This window comes from Lissotriton helveticus, chromosome 5_1, assembly GCF_964261635.1.
Source record: "Lissotriton helveticus chromosome 5_1, aLisHel1.1, whole genome shotgun sequence".
In the NCBI taxonomy this organism is placed as follows: Eukaryota; Metazoa; Chordata; class Amphibia; order Caudata; family Salamandridae; genus Lissotriton; species Lissotriton helveticus.
In genome coordinates, this window is record NC_136065.1 from 14,713,064 (window position 1) to 14,727,250 (window position 14,187).

The following is a 14,187-nucleotide window of genomic DNA, read 5'->3' on the forward strand; positions in this document are numbered from 1 at the left end:
TTATTTATTTATTTACCACACCATGATTGGCTGGTTTGGTTTACTTGTCAGACCCTAGTACAATATACTGCGTGTGCCCAGGACTTGTAAAGCAAATGCTGCTGATGGGCTTGCAGCACTGGCTGTGCCACCCACAGAAGCAGCCTGTAAAGTGTGTCTGGTACTGCCATGTTGACTGGGCAATTGCACCAACTTGCCAGTCCCTAAACCTTCCCTTTTCTGGATATTAGTCACCCCTATGGTAGGCCCAAGGGCAGGGTGCATTGTAGGTAAAAGGTAGGACATGCCCTGATGTGTGTGGCATGTCTTGATAGTGAATTACAGCCATTTTCATTTTACACTATTGCAAGGCTACCTGTTCCCCATAGACCAGAATGGGCAGTTAGATTATAACATTTTATAATCCTAACTGACTCAGGGAACTAGGGAGAAATTTGAGTTTAGTATGCCTGAACTCAGAATGATAAAATACATCTTTTAGTGAAGTTGGTTTTAACATTCTGTGTTTGAAAATACCACTTTTAGAAAGTAGGTATTTTCTGGCCTAACTATCCAAGCCTGCCTCTGCTAGGTTGTGTATTCCGTGTCTGGAGTTTGAGACACGGTTTGAATTTGAGTTTGAGTTTTTCGAATGTGTAGTTTGGTGTGCCTCAAGGATCGGCAATTAACCCCATTCTTTTTAACATTTATTTAAAACCTCTGATTGCGGTCATAAAATCTTACGACATAGACACGGTGAATTACGCCGATGATACTCAGATGATCCTATCCTTTGAGGGAGAGAGTTCAACGTCTGTAGAGGTCTTCCATGACTGCCTGCAGGATACGGCTCGATGGCTTCGGGCCAACTCCCTTTAATTCAACGCAGGCAAGACTCAGGTGATTGTGTGTACTGCGCATAATATCCCCCGCCCTCTTCCTGACAACTTTTGGCCTCCAGGTTTTTCTAACACTGTGCAGCCAACAAAAAATGCTCGTAACCTGGGTATTATGTTTGACTGCAAGCTTTCCCTGGAAGCCCAGGTTACAAAAACTACAGCTACCTGTTTCGCTATCATCAGGTCCCTTCGTAAAATCTTTCCTCTTATGCCTTGTCAGGCGCGTGCCACAGTGGCAAGGTGCACAATTTTCAGTAGGCTTGACTACTGTAATGCCCTCCTCCTAGACTCCCCTAATTTTCTCCTGGATAGGCTACAAAGGATCAGTCAGCAGCTGCAAAGCTGGTGTTAGGTCTGTCTAGAAGGTCCTCTGCCTCTGCAGCTCTAGCCAAACTCCATTGGCTCCCCGTGAGACAGAGAGTGCACTTTAAATCGCTCTGTCTGGTTTTTAAAGCCCTTCATGGGGGCGGACCACTGATCCTGCAAAAAAAATTTGACTGGTACACTCCATCGAGACTGCTTCGTTCGTCCTCAGCCAGACTGGTGAAGGTGCCAAGTTTTAAGAAAGTCAGGTCAGGAGGTAGATGCTTTGGAGTGGTAGCAGCCAGATTGTGGAACAAACTTCCTTGGGAAATTAGACAAATTAGAGAACTTCTCCCGTTTAGAAGACGTGTTAAAACCTGGCTGTTTCCCTAAGATCTAGATAGCACCCCCGGCCCGATTCACCCTACTCTTCAGCCGCTCAGCGCCAGGATACCTGCAAGGTGACAGCTGCGCTTAACAAGTTGAATAAATAAATAAATATAAATAAAAATAAGAATACATTTTTTTTCTAGATGTCTGTGTCAACTTCAGCCTTCGATGTACTCTGCGGACAGCAGGGTTCACAACTCGAAGTCACCTTTGCATGTATACTACGGACAGTAAGGAATTCAACCTTGATTAATTTAATGCAGAGACAATTGTACTGTATGTGTTCAGATTTTTTCAGATAGAATGACGATTGTACATGACTCATTCCAATAGACATTATACCACTGCGACCCCCCCCGAACCATGAATTATCACAGGGTACGCACACGCTGAGTTCTTTCAGTACCACTAACTCACTGCACCACAAGTCATTTACCCACAGCCTTATTAAAGCAGAATTTACTAGGCAAAAATCATTGCTCCCAGTACAGCCCCCCTGCATTACGCATTATCACAGGGTACTTGCAAGCTCAGTGCCAAAGATACTACTAACTCAGTACACCATAAATCATTGAAAAGAAGAGTGAACAGTTTTATATCAGCAATGAGGCATAGTATCACTTTTAAGTGGAATTCATGCAGAATCCAATCGACAAAAGACATTACTCCAATTACGGTGCCCCCTAACCCCCAGAACACGCATCGTCGCTGAATATGTACACGCTAAACACCAAAGGTACTAGTAACTCAGTGCACCAAAAAATATTATCATGTGGCCTTACTAAGGCACCATTGACAACACAAAAAAACATTACTATCAGTACGGCCTGCCCGGACCACGCATCATCGCAGGCTCCACAGAACCTTCTTGTTTTCGATACCACTAACTCAGTGTAAACCAAACTAAGTATAACACCTATCAAACCCTACACAATATCCCTTTATTATGCTTCCTTGTAAAACTTATTTTATATGACTTATAGATTTAGTTTAATAATAATATACACGCTGCATACATGTTTTATCTACCACTTCATTCATAATTGCAGATGATGCACTCCACCCTAAGAAGTACACTGCAGACAGCAGGATTTACAACTTGAATTCACCTTTGCATCTACACTATAAAGAGTAGGAAATTCAACCTTGATTTATTTAATGCAGAGAGAATTATACTGTATGAATTCAGATTTTGTTAAAATAAGTGAAAAAAGCATTGTTCTATAACTGTACTGACTACTATCTTCCATGTACACTGTGCACAATAGGGTTCACAACTTTAATTTACCTTTTCATCTACACTACAGACAGCAATAAATTCAGCCTTGATTAATTCAAAAATTAAGGGGGTGGCAGACCCAATAAACCCTTGCGAGCTTGAGCAAATATAAACAATATAAAGTTAGTGATGCTAGCAAGGGACTTTGTTTCAGTCAAACAAATTTCAGTGTATGAATCTGTATTGTACTAATTACAGACTCCTATTGATCAAATCAATAACTGTTACAAGTTTTTCATTGGTTCAAATAAAAATAACCAAAACAATCAAATCAGATGATTAAATAATTTTTTGCGATGGAAAAAACACATTGAAAAATGCTCATTGGTAAAAATTATCTTTATATTATATCTTAGTTTATAGGGTACATATCAACACAAGTTGTTGATCATCATGCTTAGCAAATGAATAAGGAACTTGTAAAATCAGCCTATATTTCATTTGAGAAAAATGTCCAATCCTAAATCAAGTTATTAGATGACATCTATTCTGCCACAATAGGATAGTCACCGATGTAAATTAATCGTAAACAAAGAAAAGGACTGTGTTGTCGACGTTTCGGTCTTGAGTTGAATTAATCCTTTAGACCATCTTCAGGACAGAGAAATGTGCAAATGATAATGACCATTTACCTCGAGGCTACTACGGATGTGACGTACTGAGGCTCCGACAGACCACGCTGGCTGTAACATAGGAAATCTCAAGCTTGGACACTGCCCAATGCTAAAGAAAGGAGGACAGTTCATCTCTGAATAAAAATTCCGTCCGAATCTAGTCCGTTGGATAATCGGAAGGAGATTGATAATAAGATCACCAAAGAGAGTCGTTTAACCCTGCTTTCTTTCTCCATTTTGCACACATATTCCACTGACATTCTCAGCCTCGCTTCTACCGGCGCACAAAATGGCTGCCAACAGTTCCTGGTTTCGAAAGTTTACAACCACTTGACAGCCAATAAGCATTCAGCGCGTGCTCGGGACGTTGCACTTATGGTTCGATGACAATCCTCGCATCCTCCGCGGATCCACCACGCCCATAGATATATAAATGACTTTAACTGTAATTTTCTCAGGAACTACTGAACAGATTGACACCATATAAGCGAAAGGCACAAGTCGGAACTGAGGACTACCTCTTTGCCAAATTTGCCGTGGCTAAAGGTCCTATGAAAAATGCATGGGGAAAACACAATTTGGGACCCCCCTTTTTTCTTGGCCCCCACTTGACCAATCACCCTGAAACATTCAGGATAGGAGCGGACCAGAGCTGGCCAAATGTTTGGAAAATTTCGCAAAGATTCATCAATCGGCGCCAAAGTTATTGGGAATAGAATGTTGCGGATAAGTCCTAACTATAACTACCTACTGGCGACCCCCAGTAGGTAATTATGGTGCATTCTGATGTATACGTATCCCTCAAGTATCCGATTTTATTCATTTGCTAAATTCAAAGAATATACTATGAGAAACAATGTAAATAATGTTAAAAAGAAGGTTGTGTTGTGGCTGAAGCTTGATCAGAAAGCATCAAAAGACAGCAAAGATGTGTGCAGTCTTAAAACGATATCCCCGATTCCTTTCAGAGGATCCCGTGTAAAAAAACACTGTGGATTATAGTGAATTTCCACAACCTTTTGCAAGAAGGGCCCAGATGAAGGATACCATTCAGCATCTCCCAGGACGACACATCAAAGCTGATGATCCGTTCATCAGGGGAGAGGTAGTGCCCTTAGTGAGGCTCGTCTGTTTCATAAGAGGTGCTGATCCATTGCCTGCTCAACTCAGCATGAAGGTCAATGCCAGACCTTGAGTCTTCGTTGGTGGAGCTTGGACTCTGGGCTAAGATTCCGTAGAAGAGAGCTGGACACTGCTGAACACGAAGAGCCTCTCAAATATGCCTCAATGTGAGATTCGACCTCTGCTGATAACACTTCGGGGCCGATTCTGATCCAGGATTTTTATTTTCCATACAAATAGGATTTGTATTTTTTTCCATACAAATTGTAAAAGTCCCTTCCAACCCGTGTAGTACGATTTGTACGGGAAAAATACATACAGATCGGCCCGATCCTTACAAATCGGATCGGGAAAAGCTGTACAACCCGGACTTGTAAAAAAGACCATACAATTTGTAAAAAGGCTGTCCAACCCGTCAAGTACGATTCGTACCAAGTTGTCAGCATACGATTTGTATGAAAAATGGCCTGTATACAGGGAATGACTTGTACCGGGCAACGAAGCGAACGCCTATACGCCTTGTACCCTGGTATGACTCGTTCTGGGGGTACGACTCATACTGTGGTACGGGTTGTATAGGGGTATGAGGCATACAGGGGTCCCCCCACATGCGAGGTGTGTGTATGGTGCGTACCCCAACATCGCGCATGTACGCAAAGTACGTACGTGATTTTGGGGTACTGGTCGTGTACGCACCGTACAAGCACCGTACCCCAAAATCGCGTATGTACGCAGCGTACCACAAAATCGTGTACGTACGCAGCATACCCCAAAATTGCGTACGTACGCATCGTACCGTACCCCAAAATCGCGTATGTACGCACCGTACCCCAAAATCGTGTATTTACGCACCGTACCCCAAAATCGCGTTTTTGGGGTACGGTGCGTACGTACGCGATTTTGGGGTACACTGCGTATGTACGCGATTTTGGGGTACGGTGTGTACATATGCGATTTTGGGGTACGGTACGGTGCGTACGTACGCGATTTTGGGGTACACTGCGTACGTACGTGATTTTGGGGTACGGTGCGTACATACGCGATTTTGGGGTACGGTATGGTGCGTACGTCTGCGATTTTGTGGTACACTGCGTACGTACGCGATTTTGGGGTACGGCGTGTACATACACGATTTTGGGGTACGGCGCATACGTACGCGATTTTGGGGTACGGTGTGTACATACACGATTTTGGGGTACAGCGCATACGTACGCGATTTTGGGGTACGGTGCGTACATACAAGATTTTGGGGTACGGTGCGTACATACGCGATTTTGGGGTACGGTGCTTGTACTGTGCGTACACGACCAGTACCCCTTCATCGCGTATGTACGCACCGTACCCCACTTTCCGTGCCATCCGTACGCACCGTACATACGCACCGTACCCCTGTATTCATGGGGTGTACGACACATACATGAGGGGGTCTGTCTCGTACTGTTTTCGGGGCGTACAAGGTTTTTCCGGCACTTTTTGGCTCTTGTAAAAAAAGAGCTGTATGGAGTGCCTTTTGTACGAATCGTACTTGCCGGGTTGTAAACTGCTGCCGGGAATACATGGGACCGTTGTGTACAGAGCAATCCGAATCGGAATTGCTTGTATATACGAGTTGTATGGTCTTTTTTACCTTTTGTATGGAGTGTGTCTATTTGTACGGATCGTACTTCCTAGGTTGTAGAGGCCTCCTTACAAGTACGAGTTGTATGGGGAAAACGCTCCATACCACGATTTGTACAGCATTTTTCCAGGATCGGAATCGGCCCCTTTATGTTTACAAAGTAATGCAGATAAATTGAAAATGATCAGGGATCTTGGCACTGACAATGCTGAGCACATTTTCTCTGATTGGGATGCAGCTCTTGTTTTCAGCAGAGCATGAATGATAACTTGTGAGGATAAAATGAGAGACTGGGCTTCTCACCACCTCCTGCTGTTTCATCACAGCGGTCTTTCATTCATGGGGTCACCATGGAAACAAGAAGGTTGCATCCGCTACCTAAGAAGCGCTAACTCTCTCAGGCTGGAACCTCTTAGATTCCGAAAACAAAAAACTTACACAGAATCCTTCTCCGGAGCAGCGCCAAGGATCTGGAATGCCTTACCACCCTAGGTACGCTCAAATCCATTGACCAATTTCTTCAAAAAAGAGGTAAGAAAGATCCTAATGAATAGATTCCTGGTGTAGACTTTGAGAGACATGACACATGGGAAGTCTCAATGCCAGCAACTTCTAGATTGGTCAGAGGTGCGACATTTACAGGAGAACCCTCGATCACTCTGATCCACTGGGTAAGTGGTTCTGAACGGTTTCAGAGCAGCAGCAAATACCCACTGCGAAGTCACTAGAACAACGAAGACTAATGAAATATTAATGGACTGACAATTGTATGGTTGTGATATTTGTTGCGACAGCCAAATGCAGCTCTTTACTCTTGAGGTATCTGTGTCTATACCTTTCATCTTGTTTCATTCAACCATATTTGCAGCGCTCTGATACCCCTGGGTCATGTTCACGCTTTATACATCAATCTAAATAAATAAAAATAAATAAATACAATTATTTTCAAAGAAGTCAAACCCTAGTGCTCACCTTCAGACAGAGCCCTGGCTGGACGACGAAGCTGTCGGAGCTGGATCTCCTAAGAAAAGAACAAAATACATCAAGTGAGGCTGCTGCTGTCATCCAGATGTTCCTGTTTCTTTAATAATAATATAAAACATGGCAGTAGATTAAGCAGTACCAAGAAGCGCCCATTTAAGCACACTCTCTGAGAAAAGTCAGACATGAGGGTGCGATACAGTCATTGAAGGATTTAGTAAGAGTATTTTCATATTGTCTCACTGCTCTCAGATCACTTTTGAAACTCACCATAGACAAGTCAGAGGCACAAACTTGTATTCACTTGAGTGTAGGCATTTCCTGCTGAAAATAAAGGAAAATGCTACTTACCCAGCATGCATCTGTTCTAGGCATATCAACATGTAGAGTCATATGATGTTCATAGATCCCCATCTAGTGTTGCGTCCGGATGTTTTCACTTTGTTTTTCTCTGAATGAGTCTTTCCAGTAACGAGGTAGGTGACTCCTCCTTTCGGTGATTGTACACATGGGCATCGACTCCATTGTTAGATTGTTCTCCCGCAGAGGGTGATAATGGAGTTAGTAAGTGTAGTAAAAAGAGATGTCCATGAATGCATGTATCTAAGTAAGATGTTACTGTAACAGGTATAGGTGCCTGGGGAAGCGGGTGGGACCATATGGCTCTACAGCTTTATATGGCAAGAACAGTAGCTTACGGGGTAAGTAGCATTTTCCGTTCTAGGCATATGAGCTGTAGATAATATGCTATGCATAGACTATATAGCAGGTATCTTTGAAAGAGGTGGCTAACTTGTATCCGTTGCAGTGGTTTGAAATAGTGTGTGTAAAACTGCCTGCCCCACTCTAGCTTGTTGTCTTGCTAACACATCTACACAATAGTGTTTTGTGAATGTGTGAGGTGTAGACCATGTTGCAGCTTTACATATGTCATCTATGGGTATATTTCCTAAGAATGCCATAGAAGCCCCTAGTTTTGCGTGTAGAATGTGCTCTAGGGGGAACTGTCAATGTTTATTTTGCTTTTACATAGCATATTTGAATGCCCTTAACTTGTAGTGAAGCACATTGCTATGTTTTGTAGGCTTTTGCACCCAACACTGCATATAACTGTTGTTGTAAGTTAGGCTGCGTGAATTTCTTCACATGAGAATAGCTTGTTTTCAACATTTCTAGACTTTCATTGCGATCTTAATCTGCACAGTGAGTGCTGAAGCCTCCAAGGTTATAACAATGTTAGCCATTATTTGGGCTGATCGGCCCACGCATTGACACAACATGCACGCAGCTGCAGCTAACTGAAATTCTGGTGCCTTTAATATTGCACTGCATGCATGATTTTAAGCAGTTGGAGAAAATCCTTTTCAAGAGAGAGAGAACTTTTGCAGATCCTGATGTGATTCATCTGTACTGATCTTGGAGGCATAGGGTTCCCCATTCAAGCCTAAGAGACTTTCTATTATTATATAACACATAGTTCCTAGCTAGGGAGGGTGGTACATAAGGCACTATAGGACCTGTTTCCACTATCATTATAGTATGATTTCTCCCTTTGTGTTTTATGGAATTGTAACAATTCTGATCGTATTATTATTAATCATATGCCTGCTTATGTTAGCAAAAATACTGCATCTTAGATCACGTCGTTAAAATACACATTTTAAACTTTTCTGTGTCTCTTTGCTGTTTGCTTATGCAGAGTGCTTTGTACGCGCTGGGCTGGTGATTCTCGCATTGCTTGCCTTATTTTAGACTTTTTAAAAAAACTCCCATTTTTCCTATCTTTGTTTTTATTTTTTGCCTTTTCCCCCTTTTATCTTCACTGCCCACTCACCCGCAGATTATTCGGATCTAGCACCGCTGTTTGGTGGGTCCCTTTCCCGGTACCCCCGGTACAGTAGCATTTTAGCAGCCATATTGGGGGGGTAGAGGTACGCCCGGCAGCGCCTTTAGACGCTGCGACGGTCTAGTCGTCACAAGGACGCTAGGAGACGCTAGTCGTCTACTTAAGCACGGAAAACCCAGGGAGAAGCCCTGTTTGCTTATGCAGAGTGCTTTGTACGCGCTGCGTTGGTGATTCTCGCATTGCTTGCCTTATTTTAGGCTTTTTAAAAAAACTCCCAGTTTTGCTATCTTTGTTTTTATTGTTTGCCTTTTCCCCCTTTTATCTTCACTGCCCACTCACCCGCAGATTAATCGGATCTAGCACCGCTGTTTGGCGGGTCCCTTTCCCGGTACCCCCGGTACAGTAGCATTTTAGCGGCCATATTGGGGGGGTAGAGGTACGCCCGGCAGCGCCTTTAGGCGCTGCGACAGTCTAGTCGTCACAAGGACGCTAGGCGATGCTAGTCGTCTACTTAAGCAGGTCACTTTGAAGCGCAGCAGAATCGCGCAGCGGGATCGCCGGATTTCTGACCGTCTGCGCCCGTCCACGCAGAGGATGCGCTGCAGGACGGTCCATATTGGGAGGATGATGTCTCTTCGATAGATGGTCAGGTATCTCGCCTTTATTCCTTTGCAGACCTTATTGCCTTGAACCTTCCCTCTTACCATGTCATCATAAATCTACTCCTGAGATCCTGTTAAACACTTCCATCTGCTGTATTTGTTATGGTGACCCCCTCCCTGTTTTGGCTACTGGTAGTATACAAGCTCCTCCCATCGATAGGGTCCCCCCTCATTTGGAAAATGGTTTTTAATTAATGCCCGATCGCTCATTAAAAACAACATCGCATTCCATGACTTTGTCTCGGCCAGGAATCCATCTTGGGTTTTCGTAACGGAAACTTGGGCCACGGATTCATCGGGTCCGGATCTTTTGAATGCAATCCCGGAAGGCTACGCGCTACATAGATCTGATAGAGTAAAACGTCGGGGGGGGGAGGACTGGCGATTCTTTATAAAACCTCTCTTGTCTGTCGCATTAAAGTCCTCTCTGAGCTCTCTGACTCTTTCCAGGCTATGCACTTTTGTATTTCCTCCTCTCCTTCGGTATCCTTCACGGGTCTTCTTATCTATAGACCCCCTGGTCCCAGATCCAATTTCAGTCATGATCTGTTTAGAATTCTTGAACCTTACTTTGGTAAACCTCATTTTACTATTCTAGGGGATCTACATTTTCATCTAGACGACATGAGTTCGAAAGACACTCTCTCCTTGACGGATCCTCTTATCGCGTGTGGTCTTTTGCAGCTGGTGAACAGACCAACCAATTTGGCAGGGCATATCCTGGACGGGGTGTTTTCCAACAACCCTAGGCTTTCCTCGGGCCCCCCCGTTCCATTGGTCTGGTCAGACAATTTGGCCGTGCCCTTAGAGCTGATTTCTTCTCCAGGTCCCCTGACCTCCCAGATTCCTGCCAATAGAATCCCCAAGAGATGCCTTAGGAATATTACTAACGAGGCCCTTGCCCCTTTAATAGGATCCGTGGCCCTTGTAGCGACTATGGATGCTGGTGCTGCTGCACAGGAGCTCGATAATTCCATCGCTAGAGCAGTTGATGTGCTAGCCCCGGCTTTGCTTTGCTACTCAGCAAGGGCTAAACCCTCAGCTCCCTGGTTCACAGAGTCTTTGAGACTCCTGAGGCAGAAGTGTAGGAGGCAGGAGAGGAAATGGCGGAAATCCTGGGAACCAACCGAAAGAGACTGTCACAAACGGTTGTTGGGAGAGTATAAGTCCAGGATCATCAAGGAAAAACAGGAATTCTTTTCCAAACGCACGGTGTCCCTTACCTCATCCAGGGAGCTTTTTAAGATTGTCGATTCTTTGTGCTCCCTACAAGAACCGGACCCGGTCATAGGCTCGCAAGAGCTCTGTGACAGGATTTTCCACTCTAAAATTGTGGATATTTATCTTACGCTAGAAGCACAAAGAAAGACTCTCAAAGTCATCCCCTGTCCAACCCAAGATAGTTTGGAGACCTGGTCTAGAGATCTGACTAAGACCCTTATGGTCTTTCCCCCCCTCACCATTGAAGATCTCGACTCCCTGTTGAATAAAACTAAATCAGGCTCCCCGCTGGACCCCTGTCCTTTAAAAGTCCTGAAGGATGTAGGGATACCTTATTACCACCATTATTGGAGGTGATGAATGGCGCTATCCTCTAGGGTATCTTTCCGGCACCTTGGAAAAAGGCGATAGTTAAGCCCCTTCTTAAAAAGCCCACCTTGGACCCAGAAAATCTCAAAAACTTTAGACCCATTTCCCTGCTCCCTGCCCCTGCCAAGATGCTGGAATCTCACCTTAATTCACATCTCACCGCTTTCCTTGACTCCTCTGGTTACCTGGACCAGTCCCAGCATGGGTTCAGGAAATCACATAGTACGGAATCAGCACTTACTATGGTGATGAATAATATCCGCACTAAGGTTGACCAAGGACAGTCCCCCCTGCTAGTTCTCTTAGACCTGACGGCAGCCTTTGATACCCTGTCTCCCTCGACTTTAACAGCTCGTCTGAGGGAGATAGGGTTACAGGGCCCAGCACTCAGTCTGCTGTCCTCCTTTTTAGAACTTAGGGAGCAGAGGGTCAAGCTTGGAGAGTTCCTCTCCCCTGCCAAACCGTTGCAATGTGGGGTTCCGCAAGGGTCGGCGTTAAGTCCGACCCTGTTTAACATCTATGTGGCCCCACTTGCTAGGTTAGTGAAATCGCAGGGGATGGAGGTGGTATCATACGCAGATGATACACAGATCATGGTGTCCCTGGCCCATTCGGTCAGCACCGCTGCGTTCAGCTTCAGGAACTGCATGCAAGCAGTCTCCGAATGGAGGATTCAAAATTCCCAGAAGCTGAATGGCGATAAAACTGAGGTGCTGATCTTTGGTAAGGACCAGGATGTCTGGTCCAGTGAGTGGTGGCCTCCTTCGTTGGGAGCCTGTCCTATTCCATCGCACTCTGCCAGGAATCTTGGTGTTATTTTTGACACCTCGCTGACTATGAATCTCCAGGTAAACAGAACTGTGGCTACCTGCTGGGGAGTTATCAGGATTCTTAGGAGAATCGTTCACTATCTCTCCCCTCAGGCACGTAAGCAGACTGTAGTCGCGTTGGTGTCCTCTCGACTAGATTACTGCAACGCTTTGTATGCCGATATCAATAAGGGCCTTATTCAACGCCTTCAGAGCGTGCAGAACGCAGCTGCGAGATTTGTGTTGGACGTCCCCTATTCTTTTTCGGCCACCTTACCCAGGAGGAATCTCCATTGGCTCCCGATTCAGCACAGAATTGTGTTTAAAATTCTGTGTCTGACTTTTGGAGCACTATTGGCAGGACCTTCAGATGCCTTAGGCTCCCTGCTAACCTGCTATACTCCTAGCAGGAGCCTTCGTTCTTCCAACATGAACCTTTTGTGTATCCCGCGCATCAAGAAGGTCAGATGGGGTGGAAGGGCCTTTGCCACCGTGGCCCCTCATTTGTGGACTGCCCTCCCCACTGACATTAAGGTGCAACCTTCACTGTCCCTTTTTAGAAAATCACTAAAAACATGGTGTTTTATCAAGGCCTATCAATAAGCTTGCTCTGTGGACATCATAGCCATTTGGATTAGGCGCCTTGACGCCCTATGGGCTAAGTAGCGCTATATAAATCGGTTTTATTATTATTATTATTATCTCTATTTACTCCCTTTGTGGACTGGTATGAGAATAACAAACAAAAGAGTGTTCTTGATTCCCACCATTCCTGAGTGTAACCTAAGTCGCATGTTCTGGGTTGTCTAATCATTGGCACCTTTGCTATAGGATGAAGAGCTAATGAGACACTGATGCTAGTCGGTTAGGGGTTTTAGGTACTGAGATGAGTTTTTTGGTCCACCACAAATCACTGAGGTCCTGGGTCTCTTTGCACAGTTCTGTGTAAGAGCAGAATCCCTGCAACAAACTATCCACCTTGCAATACCTGATTTTGATATTAGATTGCCTTTATGTGGTGGAGCAAAAGCAACACAAAGTTGCTTAGTTTCTAAAAGATTTTGTTCTTTCAATGTAATATAGTAATGCTCTTTTTACATGTAAGGAGTGAAGAGCACGTTCTGCCACAGAATCTGGTTGAGGGAAGAACACAGGTAACTCAGCAGATTGATTGATATGAAAGGCAGAAATTACTTTAGGTAGGAATTTGGGGTTAGTCCTAAGAAGCACTTTGTCTTGATGTATTTGTAAAAATGGTTCTTCTACTGTTAGTGCCTGAAGCTCACCCACTCTTCTTACAGAAGTGATAGCGATGAGGAAAGCTACTTACCAAGTGCCAAATTGTGGTTCACATATATGCAATGGCTCAAAAGGCGGACCCATAAGTCTTGTAAGAACGATGTCGAGATTCCACACTAGAGCAGATGGAAGTCTGGGAGGCATGACTTTTGAGTCCTTTCATGATAGACTTAATAGCAGGCACTTTAAAAAGAGACACATGCTGTCTGTTTTGCAGATATGTGGCTATTGTAGCAAGATGTAAGCGTATGGATGTGTACGCTAAATTTGAATGCTGTAGCTGTAATAGATAACAAATGATGTTTTGGATTGAAGCGTTGAGCGGCTTGACTTGTTTCTTATTACAGTAAATCGCAAACTGCTTCCATTTTGCTGCATAGCATGCCTTTGTGGTAGGGCATCTAGCCTCTTTGATGATATTTATACAATCTGGGGGAAGATTGAGGTAACAACAACAAACAATTAAGGAGGGTCAAAGGGGATTTAAAGACCACTCTCTGATACGGCCCCAACAATACTATAAGACAAGAAGTGTCAGAGGGTCTGGAATAACAAGAACAAGAACGCCAGATGAGCGCCTTCAGAGGACTCCAATACCATGCTGAGTATAAACTATAAAGACAAGGGTCACCCTTAAATTAAACCCAACAAGTGATCATATAAGGATGCCCATCAGTCACCACACGGAACCGCCCGTCATCATTTGGGTTCCTTCTGAGACCACTGATGGTGTTATCTATTGTCTTTCTCATGGAGGGCTAAGATTGTAAAAACCCTCTCATGGTCAGATAGTTTA

At 44.3% G+C, this 14,187-nt stretch overlaps 1 protein-coding gene across 1 annotated transcript in view; it reads right to left on the reverse strand.

Moving 5' to 3' along the window:
* Positions 1 to 14,187, reverse strand: part of LOC144752899 (class I histocompatibility antigen, Gogo-OKO alpha chain-like) — a 341,555-nt gene that overhangs the window by 34,281 nt on the left and 293,087 nt on the right. The window contains exon 7 of the mRNA XM_078640725.1: positions 7,177 to 7,225. Within this exon, the coding sequence (XP_078496851.1) occupies positions 7,179 to 7,225 (47 nt within the window). The 3' untranslated portion in view covers positions 7,177 to 7,178. The remainder of the gene's footprint in view (positions 1 to 7,176; positions 7,226 to 14,187) is intronic.